This window comes from Musca domestica, unplaced genomic scaffold, assembly GCF_030504385.1.
Source record: "Musca domestica strain aabys unplaced genomic scaffold, Musca_domestica.polishedcontigs.V.1.1 7, whole genome shotgun sequence".
Taxonomy (NCBI): domain Eukaryota; kingdom Metazoa; phylum Arthropoda; class Insecta; order Diptera; family Muscidae; genus Musca; species Musca domestica.
Genome location: NW_026712383.1, coordinates 26,136,310 through 26,155,760, shown reverse-complemented (window position 1 = coordinate 26,155,760; position 19,451 = coordinate 26,136,310). Strand labels below are relative to the sequence as shown.

General features: G+C 33.6%; 2 protein-coding genes across 3 annotated transcripts in view; one reads left to right on the top strand and one right to left on the bottom strand.

The window, feature by feature from the left end:
• LOC101897657 (ATP-dependent RNA helicase vasa) overlaps positions 1-19,451 on the top strand; it is a 73,529-nt gene that overhangs the window by 6,063 nt on the left and 48,015 nt on the right. The gene's annotated exons all lie outside the window — the stretch shown is intronic.
• On the bottom strand, positions 4,335-18,519 carry LOC101897316 (SERPINE1 mRNA-binding protein 1). 2 transcript variants are annotated; one of them, XM_005190258.4, is made up of 3 exons: positions 17,490-18,519; positions 7,017-7,274; positions 4,335-6,947 (listed from the first exon to the last, which is right to left on the bottom strand). In XM_005190258.4, the coding sequence occupies exons 1-3, from the start codon at positions 18,100-18,102 to the stop codon at positions 6,508-6,510; spliced, it is 1,311 nt and encodes a 436-aa protein (XP_005190315.1). In that variant the 5' UTR covers positions 18,103-18,519; the 3' UTR covers positions 4,335-6,507. The 2 variants fall into 2 exon arrangements, with proteins under 2 accessions (XP_005190315.1, XP_011295277.1); XM_011296975.3 differs by having other exon boundaries at positions 7,017-7,283; positions 17,490-18,508.

Genomic DNA, 19,451 nt, shown 5'->3' with positions numbered 1-19,451 from the left:
ATCGCTCATCTCCGAACACGATCTAAGTTTGACAATAATGCACAACAGCCAGAAAGACAGACAGACGGACGGGCGTACATCGCTAGATCGACTCCAAATGTTCTGTCTCTAGCCAGGAGTCAAAATTAAAAACAACAACTGAACCAATTTCTATGAATTATAAATTGAAGCTTACGATGCTATCAGCTCAGCCATGGCGGAATTTTAAGAAGGTGGCAGCAGAACTACAACATCCATGTAGAAATGTTATTTTAAGCAACGCTGGTGTCAGGAAAAGTTTGAACTATGGCTAAATCGGATATCTTCAAAATACCTAAAATGTTAAAGTTCGCCATATTCGGGACTATACTTATATTGATTATTTTTAGAGGATTTAATCTACCCACAAACTACTCGAAATGTTTAATTTCAGCTAATTTGTTTGAAAATTGGATCCGAAATTATAAAGTACCAGTAATTAGTATTTTTCGTTATGATAGACCCCATATAACGAAAAAACGAACCTGCAATGAATATTTTTGTCGAGGAGTTAAAAAGCCCACTGAGAATTCGAAATGCCACATTACACCATAGTAATTTTGACTGAGACCTTCGAAATACGTAGGGCGTACCATTATATGGAGGCTATACCATAAAGTAATCACTCTATAAATATTTTATTTATTTATTTTTTTAGCGAGGAGTTTACCCACTAAAAACACGAAAAAAATTCCGACTAAAACCTTAAAAATACCGAAAATCAGAAGGTTCCTTTATATATGCAAAACATGCCAAAAAAGTGAACCTGCATTGATTTTTTTTTTTTTGGTAACTCCTCACCTATTCACTGAGTTGGAAATTGGGACTTAAACCCATGAGGCCATCAAATTGTTAAGAAGTCGCAATATATGGTGATCCTGGGAATAATATCAATGACTGTGCATATAACTTTACGCTAGCCGTGATTAGGAAACATTTTGAGGCACTCGACGAATATTTCGAGGAATTGCAAATGGAAAGACAAATTTAACGCATTAGTTGAGGAGACAATTGTTCACCATTTTTTTACTACACATTTCACGTCCACTAACTTTGTCCTGATGATTCCTATAATAAAAATGAAAGTGGTATCGCTGCATCGATTGGGTTAATATACCCTCCACCTAATGGTGGAGCCAGTAAATGGCCATAAATTGCTCATTTCCACAGGTTTATTATATATCCTCCCATATATTTGATGTGATCAGCTATTATCATACCGAGGTACTTGGCTGCAGTAAGGAGGCTCAACTACACACCTATCTTACTCTTTCTAGTGGCAAATATACATGGGCATGTTTCTCTATAATGATTCGAAAGTGAGCTTGAAAGGAAAACATCATTTCCAGCAGTCCTTTTCTGAAATTTTTGACGATTGAAGAGTTGTTTAAATTTCTTTTTAAAAAATGTATTTAATTTTTTTCGTAAAGGATATTATGATCTTACAGTCTAAAGCCTCAGGGGCTTCCACTGCTTATAAATGATATCGACATCTTCGACATTGCCTATAGAAGACCTCAAAATTATGTGCACTCTCACACTTTAGATCATGAAGATCATCTATTGTCTATGGAAGACTACAATGACTTACATTGCCTATTGAAAGCTTCTAATTCCCACATAATGTATTAAGGTATTATATTGTCTATAGATGACCTTCGAGATTCGATTGTCTGAATAGAAGACTTCAGGGGTTCACTTATCTATAAAAATATCAAAGTCTTCTAGTGACCATAGGGGCCTCAAGTTATTTTATTGTTCATAGAATATTTCAATGTTTTCTATTGACAAAAGGTATCCTCAGACTTTTATTGTCTACAGTAGACCTCGCGATCTTCAATAAAAAATCAAAGTCTTCTGTACACCGAATCTCATTCAATGTTCTCAAGTGTTAAGTAAATTGATTTTAATTTCAAATTAAGCGCTAAAACTAAAATTGATATCATTTGAATTACATATAAATATTGTGCAGATATATTCCTCTCGTATAAACTTCTTCGAAAGTTTTCTTGTCCTAAATTTGTTTTATAAATATTACGATACTATAACAATGAATCAAATTGGGAACTTAATTTATGTTTTTTTTTTTTTTATCGAAAACTCGTGATGAATTAAACACGACTCTAGTCCATTTCGAACTTGATCTTAGTTTGGGGAGAATATTTATGTTGAATGTTGAAACCTAGCAGAGCTTCATTTGAGGAATTTTTAGAGATTTTTCTCAGCCATTACCAAGCTCCAATCGTATTTTTTTTAAAAAATTTAAGCCTTTTGTCGACTTTTATTGAGTTCAATTATTGAAAAGAATTGTTTCCAACACCTAGCAGAGCTCCATTCTTAATTTTTTTATCACGGATTTTTAAAAAACGGAAAGGCTCCATTCATCCTAGGATTTTATAAAAAAATTTCTTAATGGGGACTTTTAGGGCTTTAACTTGGTTTTGGTCTTTATTAATGGTCTATTGGAGCTCAAATCTTGACTTGCGCAGAGCTCCAATCTTGGATTTTTTAAAGATTTTTCTTTAGCACTGATCTTGGATTTGTTTAAGATTTTTCTCAGAGACTTAAGGGATTTTGTTAAGCTCCAATCTTGGATTTAAAATACTTTTCAGATGGAATTATTAGAGCTCCAATTTTGAATTTTTTTAAGATTTTTCATAAGGTACTATGAGACTTGCAATCTATTATAGGTGCAAAGGGACTATTAAAGCACCAATTCGACTTTTAACGATTTTTCTCAGAACACAATTAAAGAGTCTTTTAAAGACATTTCTTATAGAATTATTAGATCTCAAATCTCGGGTTTTAAAGACTTTTCTTAATAGTTTTTTAATAGGCCTCCAATAAAGAATTTAATATACTTTTCTGATGGGTCAATTAGAGCTCCAATCTTGGATTTGTATTTTTAGAGCTCCCATTTAAGATTTTTAAAACTTTCCTTATGAGATCCTTTTAGACAACCAATTAGAACGACAACCTTGGATTTGTTGAAGATTTTCTTAAGGGACTATTATAGCTCAGATCTTTGATTTTAAAGACTCCAATTTTGGAGTATTCAAAGATTTTTTTCAGGGACTGTAAGAGCTCAAATCTTGGATTTTTAAAGACTTTTCTTAAGAGATTTTAGAGCAACATCCTTGGAAGTGTTGAAGATTTTCTTAAGGGACTATTAGAGCTTGGATTTTAAAGGCTCCAATTTTGGGTTATTTAAAGATTTTTCTTCAGGACTGTAAGAGCAAATCTTGCATTTTTTAAGACTTTTCTTAAGAGACTTTTAGAGCACCAATTCGAGCTCCATACTTGGATTTTTAGAGCTCCGATTTAAGATTTTTAGAACTTTCCCTATGAGAGCCTTTTAGATCACCAATTATTGATAGATTTTTCTTCAGGGACTGTAAGAGCTCAAATCTTGGATTTTTTAAGGCTTTTCTTTAGGGACTTTTAGAGCACCACTTCGAGCTTCAAACTAGGTTTTTTAGAGATTTAAAACACTTATAGAGCACCAATTAGAGCAACATCCTTCGATTTCTTGAAGACTTTCTTAAGGGACTATTAGAGTTCCGATCTTGGATTTTAAAGACTCCAACTTTGGATTATTGATGGATTTTTCTTTAGGGACTGTAAGATTTCAAATCTTGGATTTTTTAAGACTTTTCGTTACGGACTTTTAGAGCACCAATTCGAGCTCCAAAGTAGGATTTTTAGCTCCCATTTAAGATTTTTAAAACTTTCTTTATGAAGACTTGTTGAAGGTTTTCTTAAGGGACTATTAGAGCCCCGATTTTGGATTTTTCTTAAGGGACAATAAGAGGTCATATCTTGAATTTTTTTAACATTTTTTTTCAAGGACTATTAGATTTTCAATCTTGAATTAGGAATTTAAAAAGTGGACTTTTTAAAAAGTTAATGGGTTTTTTTAATCTCTAGCAAATGACCAATCAAATGATTTCAATCCACCGAAGAGCTCTAATGATTTGTTAAAAAATTTATCATTATATTGAAGTTCTCTCTCTCTCTCTCTCTCTCTTCCTCTCTCTCTTAGAAATATTGCCCTATCAATTGAGAAATACGATATTTAGTCAATACAATTGGAACTTGAATTTCTTAGGTTTTACTTTTTTACTTCTTTGGAGAGTCGCGGAAAGATGGTCGGGCAAATATCTTTATATAGAAATTTTAATCTTGTGTTTTTCTTTGTGTTGTGCCGCAAAAGTTTTCGTTTTGTGTTTTTGTGGTTACAAAAAAATGCCTATTACAAACATTGTTTTTAAAAATCATAAATAGAAAAAATAAAAATAATAATAATAAAAAAAAACTATTTATATAAAAATGTTTATTTTATAAGTTCGCTTATAATATTAGATCAAAAACCCTTAAAACGTTTTTTACAATTCAAAAGGGCAATGATGAATTCACAGAATAGGTTAAATAAACAATAAATTTTGTAATTTCGAAAAAAAGTATATATAAGGGACTAAATATTGTTTTCATATATTTTTTTAACAAAAGGAAATTTTTAAAAATTATAATTTGGCAAATTTTTGTGAAAGACTAAGAAAAAAACAAAAAAAAAATAACTCATGTTTTGAATATTTATAACATTATAAACAACTCTATATAAAATATGCATGAAGTTGTATTGAAAAAGAATTTCAAATGGGAAGGGGGGGCGAGGGGGTCTGCTGTCGGTGTGTTTTCTTTTTGTTCTACTGTGGGTCGGTCCTTGGTAAAAAGATACTACTAATTGGGTTAAATTTCTAACAATTTAAAAAAAGTATATTCCTCTTTTTCTTTTTTTGGCTATATAAGTTAAAATATAGCTTACCATTTATAAAATGGTATAACTTGTTTCAAGGCTTAACTAGGCAAAAAACAAAAATTAATTAAATTGAGAACATTTTTCTGAAATCATTGTTGTTGTTACTTTTAAACTCCTTTACCATTCATCATCAGGATGTGTTAAAACTATTTACTTTTGTTTTGCTTTTTGGGAAGAAGAAAAACAAAGATTTTGTTTTTTATAAAGATCAAATTTTGATGCTTGATCTTTAAAACAGTCTTTATTTTTTTTTTTTGTTTTGTTTTGAAAATAGAATTTTATTTTAATTATTTAAATGTTAATACCCACTACTCTTCTGTTTGTTTGCTTTTGAAATCTTAATTTGTTTTTGTTTTCAACTGTGTTTTTTTTTTTTCTTGTGTCTTGGAAAATTGTTAATCCTTGTCAACTCTCAACTCCTATCCCCAAAAAAAAAAAAAAAAAAAAAACTAAATAAAACCAAAACAATGAAAATAAAAATCATGATTTCTTTTCTTTGTTTTTTCAAAATTTCGCTTTGAAAAATAATCACTTTTGTTATAATTTTGAATTCCATTGTGGTTATATTTTCGTTTTGTACGTGAGGAGGATCCAATGTGGTCCAGTTTTTCAAAATACCCCTTTCTTTGCTTGTCTATGTTTTTTTTTTAATATATATTTTATATAACCCAATACTGTTTTCCAAAAAGAAATTCACTTTTGTTGTTTGTTTTGTAATAAAAAACAATTAAACAAAATTCTTAAAAATAATAATAAAAAATAAAACAAGAATATTTATATATTAGGCAATATAAGTAAAACTTCTTGGGGGCGGGGGGAGGAGCAGGAGGCGGGGTATTCTTATTAACTCATCCATCTTCATGATGGTAGTAGTATTGCTTGGCTTTTTAAGTGGGGTATGGTGGTGATGATGATGTTGATGATTGAAAGGAGTTTTCAATTGGGTAGAGCTGAGATGCTGCTTGGATCTTTTTGGGGATGGAGTCAAGGTCCAAGTGAGTGTGTGTGTGTGGGAGAACGGAACGGAACGCTGGGTAAAAATCTGTCCATTTTGTTTGTCTGTCTGCCTGCTTGTTGTTGTTGTTGGAGTGTGTGTATGTGTGGTTTACACTAATTTTAAATGACTTGTTTATTTTGGCTTGAAAATAATATTTAAAAAAAACGTTACTTCTCTCTAACACTAAAACTTCATCTTATTATGCATCTTCTTCTTCTTCCTCTTCTTTATCATCTCTTATTCTTAGATATTTTGCTTGTTTTTTTAATGTTACTTCTTCCCTGCGACGGCATGTGTATTTTCTTTTTCTTCTTCATTATTTTAAACTTCTTCATCATCTTAGTTTTTTAAAAATTGTTATTATTATTGTTGTTGTTGTTGGAGTAGTTTCTTCTTCTTGGTGTGTGGTGTAGAGCGGGGAGGGTAGTGGTGCTACGGCTTAGGCTTAAAACTGATTTCTTCTTTAAGTTATTGTTTCATAATGGCCACCCTACACCCACGCCAGGTTTTGCTGTTGTTGTTTTGGTGTGGTGGAGTGAAGAGGGAGCTTCCATTTTTTTGTATGAATTATGAGGGAGAAGCTTGTTTATCCTCTTTGTTGTTTATTTGAGTGTTGTTGTTGTTGTTTTTTTTTTTAAATTTTGGGGGGAAAACGAGGCGGGAATTGGAAAATTTAGGACAATGTGGGGAATTGACGCTCATCATTTACTTTGGGAGCGGCGTTTTGTTTGTCACCACCAAATTGACGTTTACCGCCAGCACCACCACGACCACCGGCATTGCCACCAGTGCGATTGCCGCCCTCGAAGCGAGGTCGGCCACCACCGGGAGCAGCGGGGGCGGCCTCACCACCAGCAGCACCAGCACCAGCGCCGGCATTGTTGTTGCGTGGACCACCACGACCACCGCGTCCACGTCCACCAAAACCACCCAAACGACGGCCATCATTGAAATTGAATTGGATATCCAAGACGCGTTGTTGCCTGCCAACGCGCTGGGGATACATGGCAGGGTCATATTCAAGTTCTTCTTCGCTTTCGTTGCCACCCTTCTTGCCAGCAACCTTGGTATTGTTCAAAACGACCATTTTCTTCCATTTGGTGGTGTCTTCACCTAAACGAAAACAAACAAACAACAATAATTAAAAACCGAATAAAAAATAATGACTAGCTTTAAACCTACCTTCACCAGCCTTGCGAATATTGAATTGAGGTTTAGCACGCTGTTGCTGTTGGGCCTTCCATTCGTCCAATGTCAATTCCTTAACCTCCTCCTCAACGGGTGTCTGCTCAGCAGCCTGTTCATTGCCAGATTCATCGCCCTTCTCAGCACCGCTAACATTGCCATTCTCCTCGGAATTGGTGCTCTTGTTGACATCATCGATAGTGTCCTTTACCGATCCCCAGTTGTGAGCGCCAGCGCCATCACGTTTATCAACAGCTTTAACACCTGTAACATTGTAGATTTAACGTTCGCATAGATTAGATTAATAGATTGTGGGGTGGCATAGGAAGGTGGGATTTTTTGTAAAAAACAATAAATTAATATAAATTTTAAAAATAAAATATAAATTTAAATAATAATAAAAAACAAAAAATTAAAATAAATTGGGAGGGGAGGAGGAGAAAAGAAAAACAAAAGAGGAGGGAGGGAGGGAATACAGAGGTTCTAATTTTTTGGGAAAAATCCACCCACAATAATAGCAAATATTTCTAGGGTTTTGTGTGGTATTTGAGGTGTGTTTGTGGTATTGATGTAAGACTAGGGGGAAGGTGTTTTGGTGGAGGCAGTGAATGATGTGATTGGGAAATGTTAAAGCAAAGGACAGTTTTGTATCCTTTCTTGGGGGTATCAATATTAAGATTTCGGACAAATATCGAAAGGTTTAATACAATGTTTAAAATTAGGGACAAAGTCTGACATCCGCGTCGCAGTGTCCGAGGATTTTTTACAGAATATTTTTTCAAGGACCAAAAGACCAAGGAACGTGGATTTTTTAAAGAATATTTTTTCAAGGACCAAAAGACCGAGAAACATGGATTTTTAAAGAACATTTTTTCAAGGACCAAAAGACCAAGAAAAGTGGATTTTTAAAGAATATTTTTTCAAGGACCATTAGTTGAAGAAACATGGATTTTTTAAAGAATATTTTTTCAAGGACCATAAGTTGAAGAAACATGGATTTTTTGGAGAATTTTTTTCAGGAGCCATAAGACCAAGTAACGTATATTTTTTAAAGAATTTAAAGAAAGATCATAATTTGAAGAAATGAGGATTTTTTAAAAAATATATTTTCAAGGACCACAAGACCAAGAAACGTGGATTTTTTTAATATTTTTTTAAGGACCAAAAGACCAAGAAACGTGGATTTTTTTAAAGAATATTTTTTTTAAGGACCATAAGACCAAGAAACGTGGATTTTTTAAAGAATATTTTTTTAGGGACCATCAGTTGAAGAAGCGTTGATTTTTTAAAAAATATTTTTTCAAGGACCAAAAGACCGAGAATCATGGATTTTTTAAAGAATATTTTTTCAAGGACCAAAAGACCGAGAAACATGGATTTTTTAAAGAACATTTTTTCAAGGACCAAAAGACCGAGAATCATGGATTTTTTAAAGAATATTTTTTCAAGGACCAAAAGACCGAGAAACGTGGATTTTTTAAAGAACATTTTTTCAAGGACCAAAAGACCAAGAAAAGTGGATTTTTAAAGAATATTTTTTCAAGGACCATTAGTTGAAGAAACATGGATTTTTTAAAGAATATTTTTTCAAGGACCATAAATTGAAGAAACATGGATTTTTTGAAGAATTTTTTTCAGGAGCCATAAGACCAAGTAACGTATATTTTTTAAAGAATTTAAAGAAAGATCATAATTTGAAGAAATGAGGATTTTTTAAAAAATATATTTTCAAGGATCAGAAGACCAAGAAACGTGGATTTTTTTAATATTTTTTTAAGGACCAAAAGACCAAGAAACGTGGATTTTTTTTAAAGAATATTTTTTTAAGGACCATAAGACCAAGAAACGTGGATTTTTTAAAGAATAGGGACCATCAGTTGAAGAAGCGTTGATTTTTTAAAAAATATTTTTTCAAGGACCAAAAGTCCAAGTAACATGGATTTTTAAAAGAATATTTTTCAAGGACCAAAAGTCCAAGAAACGTGGATTTTTAAAAGAATATTTTTCAAGGACCAAAAGTCCAAGAAACGTGGATTTTTAAAAGAATATTTTTCAAGGACCAAAGGACCAAGAAACTTTGATTTTTTAAGAAAATGTTTTCAAGGACCAAAAGAACAAGAAACTTTGATTTTTTAAAGAATATTTTTTCAAGGACCAAAAGTCCAAAAAACGTGGATTTTTTAAAGAATATTTTTTTAAGGGTCAAAAGGTCCTTCGTTGATTTTTTAAAAAATATTTTTTAAGGACCGAGAAACGTGGATTTTTTAAAGAATATTTTTTAAGGAACAAAAGACCAGGAATCGTTGATTTTTTAAAGAATATTTTTTAAGGACCAAAAGACCAAGAATCGTTTATTTTTTAAAGAATATTTTTTAAAGTTGAAGAAACGTGGATTTTTTAAAGAATATTTTTCAAGGACCATAAGTTGAAGAAACGAGGATTTTTTAAAGAATTTTTTTTTTCAAGAAGATTGAAGATTTGGAACTAATCCATCGAAAGATAATGAGTCATATTCCACATCCCGAAATCCCTAAAAAATACTTTTTTTATGGATTTTCCATTTCCAAATCCGATAAATGTACCTCCTCCCCTCACCTCCGACAATAAATTGCGCTATATTGATAAGCTATTATCTATCAAGTGCAGTATTTTTTTTCGTGTGTAATAAACAAATAGAAAAAATATAACACAATAAAATATATAAACCAATAACAACAGCATTGACAACCAAAAACAATTTGTAATGTCCCCACACCACCACATGGCGGCAAAGAACCAAATAAACGAAACGAACCAACCAATAAACCTACAACATAGGGGTATGATTCAATATACACACCAATAAATAGTACCTATATATCATAGAAGAGAAGGCGTGGGGGTTGTGGTTGGTCCTACTAAGCTTTGTGGTTTGTTTATATAAAACATACAAAAATACAAAATTCAATACATTCCTTAGCATCATATTTTTGTTTTTTTTTTTCGTCTATTTTGAAATCACAGTGTGTGTGCATAAACAAAACATAATATTATTTACATAAAAAAACATAAAAAAGAATTAAATACACTTGAGACAGTAACATTTTCAGTTTGCGACAAGTAACACAAATCATATTTCTTGGTTAATGAATGAGAGGGGCGGGCTTCAAATTTTTCACATTGCAACCAGAGAAAATATAAGACAATGAAAAATCTGATTCTACCGGAGGAATAGGAGGATTTTTTATTTAGTTTGATATTCTACTTAAATTAAATTGATTGATCAAAAGGTGATAGGACTTCTTCCATAAATAAAACCTTACAAAGTGGTAGTACAAAATTTGAATGCACTTAGAAACGGTAAATCAAGGCTTATATATAAGGTCGGCCAGTAAGTCCATCTGACAACTACTTTGCTTTCAAAATACATAATTGTGATTGTGAGAGGTAAATTCCAATAGTGTAAAAAAATACTAAGTTTATTGTCAAATAGTTGTCAAAAGTAATCTTCTTCTCCGGGCTTCTGTAGGCCTTGGGCCGAAATGTCAAACCTTCATATTTCCAACATATCGGTCCCTTGTATATCAAATCATCACATTTCCAACATTTAGGTTCCTTGCTACATTGGAAGGAAATGTAGGATAGCCTATTGTTATATTATGAAGAAGCATAATAATTGTTTCGTATAGCAGTACCGACCATTGTGGGAATGCTTTGAAATGATAGTATAAATTGCTGCTAATTATGTAAACCGCAATATTATAATCTTACAGCGGTTAAGGTTTCTAAATTTAAATTCTAGTTTAGTCAAGCCTTCCTATGATCGGTGGAAATGTTTATAATAAGCGATAATGGGTTTTCACATCTCAAGTAAAATCCGCTTTAAGTTCAAGCTGTTTTTTCCTTGTCTCACAATTCTAAATAGGATTGTATGGACTTTTATTCTGGTTTAATGACTGCTATGGGTTCAGAGGCAAATAGATTGAGGTCATTTTAAACAGGATGTCGAGAAAGCTAAGAAATACAAGATATTTTAGCTAATCCTTAAACATCAATATTTAAGATAGGCATATCTATCTGAGATAAAGGTACTGCAACCTTTGCAATTGCCTAAAATAGAATCCTTAAATCCAAAATCAAATTAAGTATTTAAAGAATTGAATACTTTAAAGGCCCTTTTTAATTGAGTCGAGGAAACTGATAAATGAAAAGAGATTATTTGAAGATTCATTAAATTCAATATCAATATACCTGGGACGGGAGTTAGGAACTTTAGCCTTAGCAAATGCCTCAAATACTACTACAATTCCAATAGCGAATTTTCATTATCAATTACTCTAATGTCGATTTTTACACCTTCCATTCTAATAATTTCCAATATAATTATAATGGGCCTGAGGTCTCTGAATAAAACGGTTGTTGTTCCGGTACTGGTTTTTAATGCTGGTTGTTGTTATATCGATCTTATTTTCCTATTGGTATAATTAGCTCAGAAGATTCTACAGGTCTTATTCAGATGGAAGAGTATACTCGTGTTTAACCTTCTACAAATTCAAGGCATTTGATGAAAAATTTAAATAAAATTAAAAGACTTATAAAATAAAGTCCTTCAAATTCTTAATAAACAGATGGGTATATAAATTTCTTCCTTTGATAGAAGTACAGCTGTCTCTCAGAACTTCATTCACTCGCATGGTTATTCTTTGTTGTGGAAGTTGAATGAGTTTACATCTGCTGTGTCTTGCTACATTTCCTTTTCCGTAAACTTATATGACTAGATCTTTTAAGGGGCTTTTAAAAACCTTCTAAAGGCCTTTTCCAATTCGAAAAACAAGTACAATTATCTAGTGTTTCCCAGACATTTTATATCTAATTGTCTCCTCTGTTTTCAAAAAGCCAATCCTGGAAAACATGTAACTATTTATTCTTAGATATTTTAAATATGAATGAATATAGACTAACCTCGAAGTCAAAGTCCACAAATATCCCTTGTTAATTAAACCATTAATTTAAAAAAAAATGAAATTCCATTTAAATTTGAATTCTTACTTTGCCAAATTTTCTTGAGCTTTATACCTAGTTGGTAGCTTGTTTTCCTGTTTGAACAATATGACAATCGTTGGCGAGTAATGGCATTGACTGGCAATTAGCACCAATTGATTAAGCAGCTAGAGCCTCTTTACTTAGTTTACATTTTCATTAATATGATATATTCACAATATTTTAGATATATTTTTATGAATTTATCAATTTCTGCCTTAAAAAAGCAATTACTTTTACTTTTCATTTAGAATTTAATTGTCAAATTACATATTTGGCGCTTTTTTGCTCCTCCTTACGCTCATTAACGTAATACCCGAGAGAGATGAGAGTTGCTCACTGGCATCTCTTTTGTTGTTTTATTCATCAACATGTCTCTGTGAATGTGTTTGTTGTGGGCTTGACAATTTATATATGGAGACGACCAAAATAAAATTATAAATGGCAAACAAAATAAATAAAATACAAATAAACTACGACATACTGGACAAAAAAATTTTTGAAAACGAAAAAATCTCACTTTTTTAAACGCCCACATTTAGCGAACCAAGAATAGCAAATGTAGAGTAAAGAAAAATAGTCAAAAAAAGTGAATTAAGTATGTTTGTCCCCCCAAGAACTAGAATGGGAGGCAAATTCAACGTTGACAACAGGTACCCCCACCCAACAAAACAAATGAAAAATGTTGAGTAATTGTTGGCCTAAGTGTTGATATGATCCTAACTACCAACTCTATTTCGAAAAGACGAAGCAAAAAACTACCTATAACACAAATGTTAAAATTGTTTACATAAAAAACACGAGGTTGTCCATCCAAATAGCATGTTTACTGTGTGCCGCCGCTCTTCTGTCAATTGGCCGGTCTGCCAGGCAACAACAATCCATACAAGATTTTTTTAGGTTAGTTTGAAAATACAAACACGTGAAAAGTTGGCAGAAGATAATCAAACGAAAGAAGAATTAAAGAGAAACGAAGCAGAGTAAACAAAAGGGGTCTTGCGCTAGAGTTGAAGTTCCATGCAAAGCTAAAATAAAAAAACTACTCTCTCGTCATCTGCTGAACTTTCAGTTTCATCAAATATATTGTTGTAAATTTTGTTTTTCCACAATGTTGTCGTTTCTTGTTCTTCTTCTTCTACTACATGCTTGCTTCACTTTCGTTTCACAAAACAAGATCAATCGGGATCTATAAAAAAATACTATATACAGAATAACAACGTACAAACGAACAACATGAGCAATATATTGACATATTTGTTTGCCTCATTGGTCCGACTGTCTGTATATATAGCAGAGCACAATGTGTGTGTATTTTTCTTCTTCTTCGTTGTTGTCGAATAAACCACAAGAGCATGAGCGTGTATTTTTCACTGAGAGCTTGACAATTAAAAAAAACAGCAAGGGTAAATATAGAGTAGAGTAGATAAGAAGTATGAAACAGAACACAATGTGTTTTGATCAGATTTGATACGGGGGAAAAATTGGTACACATTTGTTGACCATTAGTCCAAAATATGATTTTTTATGACAATTTCTATAAAAATTGCAAAATTGTGATGAAATACATATTGCACTCATGTCAGTGTTTCAAAAGTCAATTCCATTGCGTATATGTCAAAAGAAGTCCACTGGATTTAGGAGACGATTTAATTTGAAAAATATGAAATGAAACTGACAGTTGAAATCCACTTGATTTAGTCACTGTAAACGTACTTGAACTTTAAATAAATTCGGATAAAAACATCATAACCCGTCAGAAAGCTCTAAAGTAAACATGTTTTGAAATATTCTGACATTTTTGTACTTTTGACATGGAAATGTTTTTGTTTAGGCAAAGCAACCACCTGGTCACAATTTTCTTTCTAAGTGTGGACGACTTTTTCCAATTTTGTGTACATATTTATTGTTTTTAAAAATAAAAAACAAAATATTTTCAAAACAATGATAGGAAGAAACGTACATGGCGGGGCGCGTATTAAAGATATGAACCAACCTTGTAACTGCAACACTTAAAATCATATTTCTGAGGAATAATCCAGGCTTTAGGTCATTTTTTTCGCGTTTTTCACTCTTTTTGAAAATAATATCAAATAATTGAGAACTTGTTGCAGAAAGAATTTTTGTCAGAGCATATTATTCATGTTCTGATCTATTGAGGAATGCATATTTGAGGATTATTTCACTTTGAGAACTTTAAATTAAATTTGAAATAATTAATTTGGGTTACGAGTTTATACTCTAGTTTTGATTTCTCAGCTTGTTTTCACCATAGTATGGAGGGTTTATTAAGTCTGTCATTCCGTTTGTAACATGTCGAAATATACATTTTAGACCCCACAAGGTATTCTTGATCAGCATAAAAATCTATTCTGTCGATTTAGCGATGTCTGTCCGTCTGTGCAAATCACTCTAGCTTCCGAACGAAATGAAATAGGTTGAAAAAATTTTTACTCAAATGTATATTATGTCTGCAGGACTTTTGGTATTGAAAATAGGCCATGTAGGTCCTCGTTTCGGTATAGCCCCCATATAACGGAACCTCCCTATTTTCAGTATTTTGGTTATTTTAGCGACATTATTCACCGGTAATGTTTCAAATTTGGTGTTGGAAGTTCGAAATGGATACTACAGCCTATGACAAAAATTTTTGTCTACGTCTTCGTATAGCCCCATTTTACGGTAACTCCCGTTGTTCGGTATTTTGATGATTTCAGCTACATTATTCACCGGAATCATTTCAAATCAGGCAGAAAATTGTCAGTGCAAGTTCACGTGATATTAGCGATTAGATTATTCACCAGAATTGTTTCAAATTTGATATTTGAAGTTCTTTATGGGTACTACAGCCTGTGACAAAAAATTGTCTGTGCATGCCCACGTCTTCGTATAGCCCAAACATAACGGTACCTCCCGATTTTCGGTATTTTGTTTTTTTAGCATTAACTGTGTGTTTTGTTTCAATAGTTACTGAAAATAATTCGATGTCAATATAATTTTTTCAAAAGAAGTCTGTAGAGAACCTGGAGACTGTTTCTACAGTATCTGTAGGGTATCTTGGACTTTTGGTATCAGATACTTAGGAGGGGCACAACTCAGCACAGATTTTTCTCGGTATAGTGGCAATGATACTGGGAATAAATTGCCGGATCGGATATCGAAAACATCAGCTCAAAATGAGTTTGTGAGACGTCTATATATTGCTACACCTTTGACAGGGACCTTAGTCAACCCTTGTCAACAATCTTTAAAATTTGTTTTTATATTTTTGATGTGGAGTCGCAAGAAAAGCAACCGGAGTTCATGGGTAAAAAAGGGGGAGGAGTATTGAAAATCAATGTTCCTGAAAATCAACCTGTCAACGGTGTACCTGTCTTGACCAAGCTCTGGCTACACCGATAGTGGGCTTCTCTAACTCCTTTTTTGAGTTGCCTACAAAAATCGGTAACTTTGAAAAGAACAATTTTGATATAAAAAATAAGTTAAAGTAGACAACATTGACATCTATCGGCAGGTCTTAGCGACTACTTTGACACCGACAAATTTCGTAAATTACCAAAATTATAAGACTTTTGTCGGTATCTCAAAAAATGAGTTGGAGAATTCCACTACGGGGCTCAAAAATGTAAAATGTAGGCTTTCCTCAATTTAGTCAATCAAAAAATGGGTTGGAGAAGAAATCTTTACAGATCGCACTCGGATTTGGAAATTATAAGACTTTTGTTGGTAACTCAAAAAATGTGTTGGAAAATTCCACTACGGGGCTCAGAAATGTAAAATGTAGGCTTTCCTCAATTTATTCAATCAAAAAATGGGTTGGAGAAGAAATCTCTTCAGATCGCACTCTGCTTTGGATTGCATTCCCGATTTCTTGGTTCTAGTCTCCCATATTTTTACTTTTGATCAACATTTAAATACTAGGTAAAAAATGTACAACCCTTTATGCTCTATTTACTCAAGACTTTCGCATTGCAAAGGCGCCTTTAAATGGTCTATTATAAAGTGGGGTACATACTATCAGTTTCGACTAATTGAATACATTTACACCACTTTGAAGATCCTTACAATCCCAATTGTTGTAATACATTTTCTGTACCCCATTACAAACGAAAAATACAGGTACTGCGTCAACGCTTGAGAAAATTGATATGTCACAATTTGTAAAATAAAATAAAAAATAAGTCGATTTTTATGTGTTTTCTTATGTGACTACAAGCGGAAGTTGTTACGATATGCATTTTTGAACAATTTTTATTAATTTCAATAATTTTTCATTCAAAATTGTCAATTTCTGAATTGGTTTGCCCTGTATTTTTCTACCATGGAACGATCACAAAAGGTACAACTTTCCGTCCCCGATTTCTTGTCTTGCCATCCCTATTTTAAAAGCGGGTTTTTTAATAGAGTATCGTAATTTTCAGTTTATTTTTTGCGTTCTTTTTTCGTTCAGAAGAGAATGCGGTGTGCCGATGTGAATGATGGAATACAAAACACCACAAACTCGCACACATACACGGGCGCGAAACCGCGGTGTATGTGTGTGGAAACTATTTATAAACACATGTATGCATATTTTGTGTTCTTTCTTCTGCTTCTTGCTATTTCAAATGGCGATCACATTTTTCTTTCAGCTACGAAAAAGTATTTTTTCTTCTTAAATAAAAATGGCAAACAAAAAAATGTATTTAACACTTTTCGTTGGATGAAAATTTGAAATCATAACAAAATTGTTCACACTTTGGTTTCTTCGGATTTTTGGAAGAATAGAATAAAATCATGACATGGTTGGGGTGATGGAGGTGGTGTGGTTGTGTGGAGCAAGGGAACTCATAATTGGTTTGTGACTAACAACAAGTAGTATTTAGGAGGTGGTGTAGATATTTTCATGCCCACACCTCCCGCACAGCGTGGAGAAGTCGGCTAGCTAGAAACTAGTGTGCCATTGGGGAGGTTCTTTTAGTCGCTAGGCAATTTGAGACAGCAAAACCATGCTGCCTTCTGCTTGGCTATGTTGTTGTCGAACGTTGAACGATCATTATTTTGCCATGCCATGCCATTAACCCCACTTCTGGTGAAGCGCGCGCGAGGTCTTTTCGTCTTATCACCTCACACACCATTAACAATGTGAGCGAGCGAGCAGCACACCATATGTTTTTCGATTTAATATTTTTTGAGGTTTTGTTTTTTACAAAACGAAATTCTTGACCCCCCTTCTGTTTTTCCCCTCCCCTTTCCCTGCTGCGAGAACACCTTTTTTTTAAGCTTTAATTTTTTGGACAATTAGAAGATGACAAATAAATGTGATCATCATTGCTGGGGAGGCGAAAGCAAACAAAAATCTTGAAATAGGTATGGGTTTGGTGTCTGGTGTAATGTCTGTTTTATGGGTTATTTGGTTCCTTTACCAGGAATCCCTTCTTTCGCTTGTTCTTCTTCTTCTTCTTCAACACTTACCAGTTCTGTCCGAGCCAGATTGACGATCAAATTCACGTTTACGATTGCCACCTTCAAAGTTACGGTTGCGTGGGGCACGATCGCGTGGTGGACGATCTCCACGGTTATTGAATTGTTGGCCACCTTCGACGGCATTGTCACCGCCTTGGCGAGCATTACGACGATTATTGCGTTGTTCACGTGTTTCACCATTTTGTTGTCTAAAGTTGACATTGCGTTGTTGTTGCCCTTGACCACCTTCACGTGCTGGGCCACCAGCCTCACCATTATTGCGTTTGCGATTCGCGCCACCAGCAGCGGCAGCCCCACCTTGTTTAGCGACAGCACCACCACCTGGAGCAGCACCGCCACCTGGCTTCTTATTGTCGTTTCTGTTCAATGGCTTGTTTTCCTTTTCGGCCTGGTTGTTGGTCTTCTTGGCATTGGGGGCCTGTTGGCCTTTGTTCGTTGTCTTGGCGGCAGCAGCTCCAGTTTGGCCACCAGCCGTCGTTGCCGTAGCAGCGCCAGCAGTCTTAACCTGCTTTTTCTTCTTGGCAACAATATTATCTAATGGATCACTAATATCTTCGTCCATGAACAAAAGTTCATAACGATTATTCCCAGCTGAATCCATAATTGTGTGAAATTGATTTGTTTTTGTGTTTTAGTGGGTATTTTATTCCAATATTTTTTCTTGCTTCACTTCTCTTTGTGTATAATTTAATTTTTTCTTCTTAAAATTATCCTCCTCAAAGTTTTGCACCCAAAATCTTTTAGCGGACTGCAATGTATTTTATGTTAACCTTAATTTTGGTTATTTTTTGCGTTCTTCTTCTTTTTCTCTACAGTCTCAGAGTGGTGGTACTCTCTCTCTCTCACACATACACGCATACACAGCTGGTGTACTCAAATTCTCTCGCATGGACGGACGTCTTGTCTCCTTTGGTTTATTTTCCATACAAAGATATGAAATTTACACACAGTGTGACAGCATATAATTTCGTCCTCCCCTTTACTCTTTCAATCTATAATTTTTCACACAAATTGGTATTTTCTATGAATTCTTCTCCTTGGCAATTCACTCTCAAAAAGACTGTCAGTCAGTCAATTAAGTGTGTGTGTGCGTGTGCAAAAGAAAATAAAGCATGAAAAACGCATGGTAGTATACACATAACATGGTACGAAAATCAATCTGAAAAAGAACAAAAGATTAAAAAAACACAATTCTCTCTCGCGCGCTCTTTTTCTCTCTCATGGTGTGTATATGCATGAAATAACACACAGATACTATTTTGCTCCAACGCAAAAGTGTGCATGTGTATGTGTGCGTTGCGGTGTGGGGGGCTCCAAATGAATTTGACATTTGTTTGGTGGTGTTTGTGTGAGCACGTTGGATGAAAAAATAAAAGAGGGATGTCGAGGTCGACTTATCGATATATCGTCTTGTTTGCAAATTAGTTGAAAAGCTCATAATTGATGTTTTACTATTGTCGGTAGGTAAATTTAGAGGCGAAGAGAAATGGACGAAAGAAGTAGATATCCGATAATCAAAGAAATAGTATAGAAAAGTCTATAGAATCAATGCGATCATGCAAAAATCGATAAAACATACATTCGATTTTCCGCCTAACCTATATATCCCTGAAAATACAAAAGAAATTCGACGATAAGCAGTGTTTGCTTAACACAAGGGCTGTGTTTAGTTGTCATTGGTGCTGTGTTCAATGTGTGCCAAATGTGACCATGTGGTTTTTGCACAAACCATTATTAATTATAGCAATTTAATGAACTTAAATGTAAATTTACAGATTTGTAAATGCTATAAAACTTGTTTTATATTTAGTAAACGATGTATAGATGTTTCAATGCGAAATACATGTAAATGTATTTACTCGTATATTATTATATTAGGTGGATTCACATTACGGGATATATCGGCCATGATATGTTGAATGGGCATATATCTGATCAATATTTAGAAAA

Bases quoted from the DNA above. Each gene is read 5' to 3' on its own strand.
- LOC101897316 (XM_011296975.3), bottom strand. From the start codon at position 18,102: ATGGATTCAGCTGGGAATAATCGTTATGAACTTTTGTTCATGGACGAA. The intron at 7,284-17,489 runs GTAAGTGTTGAA...ACAATGTTACAG, and splicing joins ATCTGGCTCGGACAGAACTG to GTGTTAAAGCTGTTGATAAA. The intron at 6,948-7,016 runs GTAGGTTTAAAG...GTTTTCGTTTAG, and splicing joins TATTCGCAAGGCTGGTGAAG to GTGAAGACACCACCAAATGG.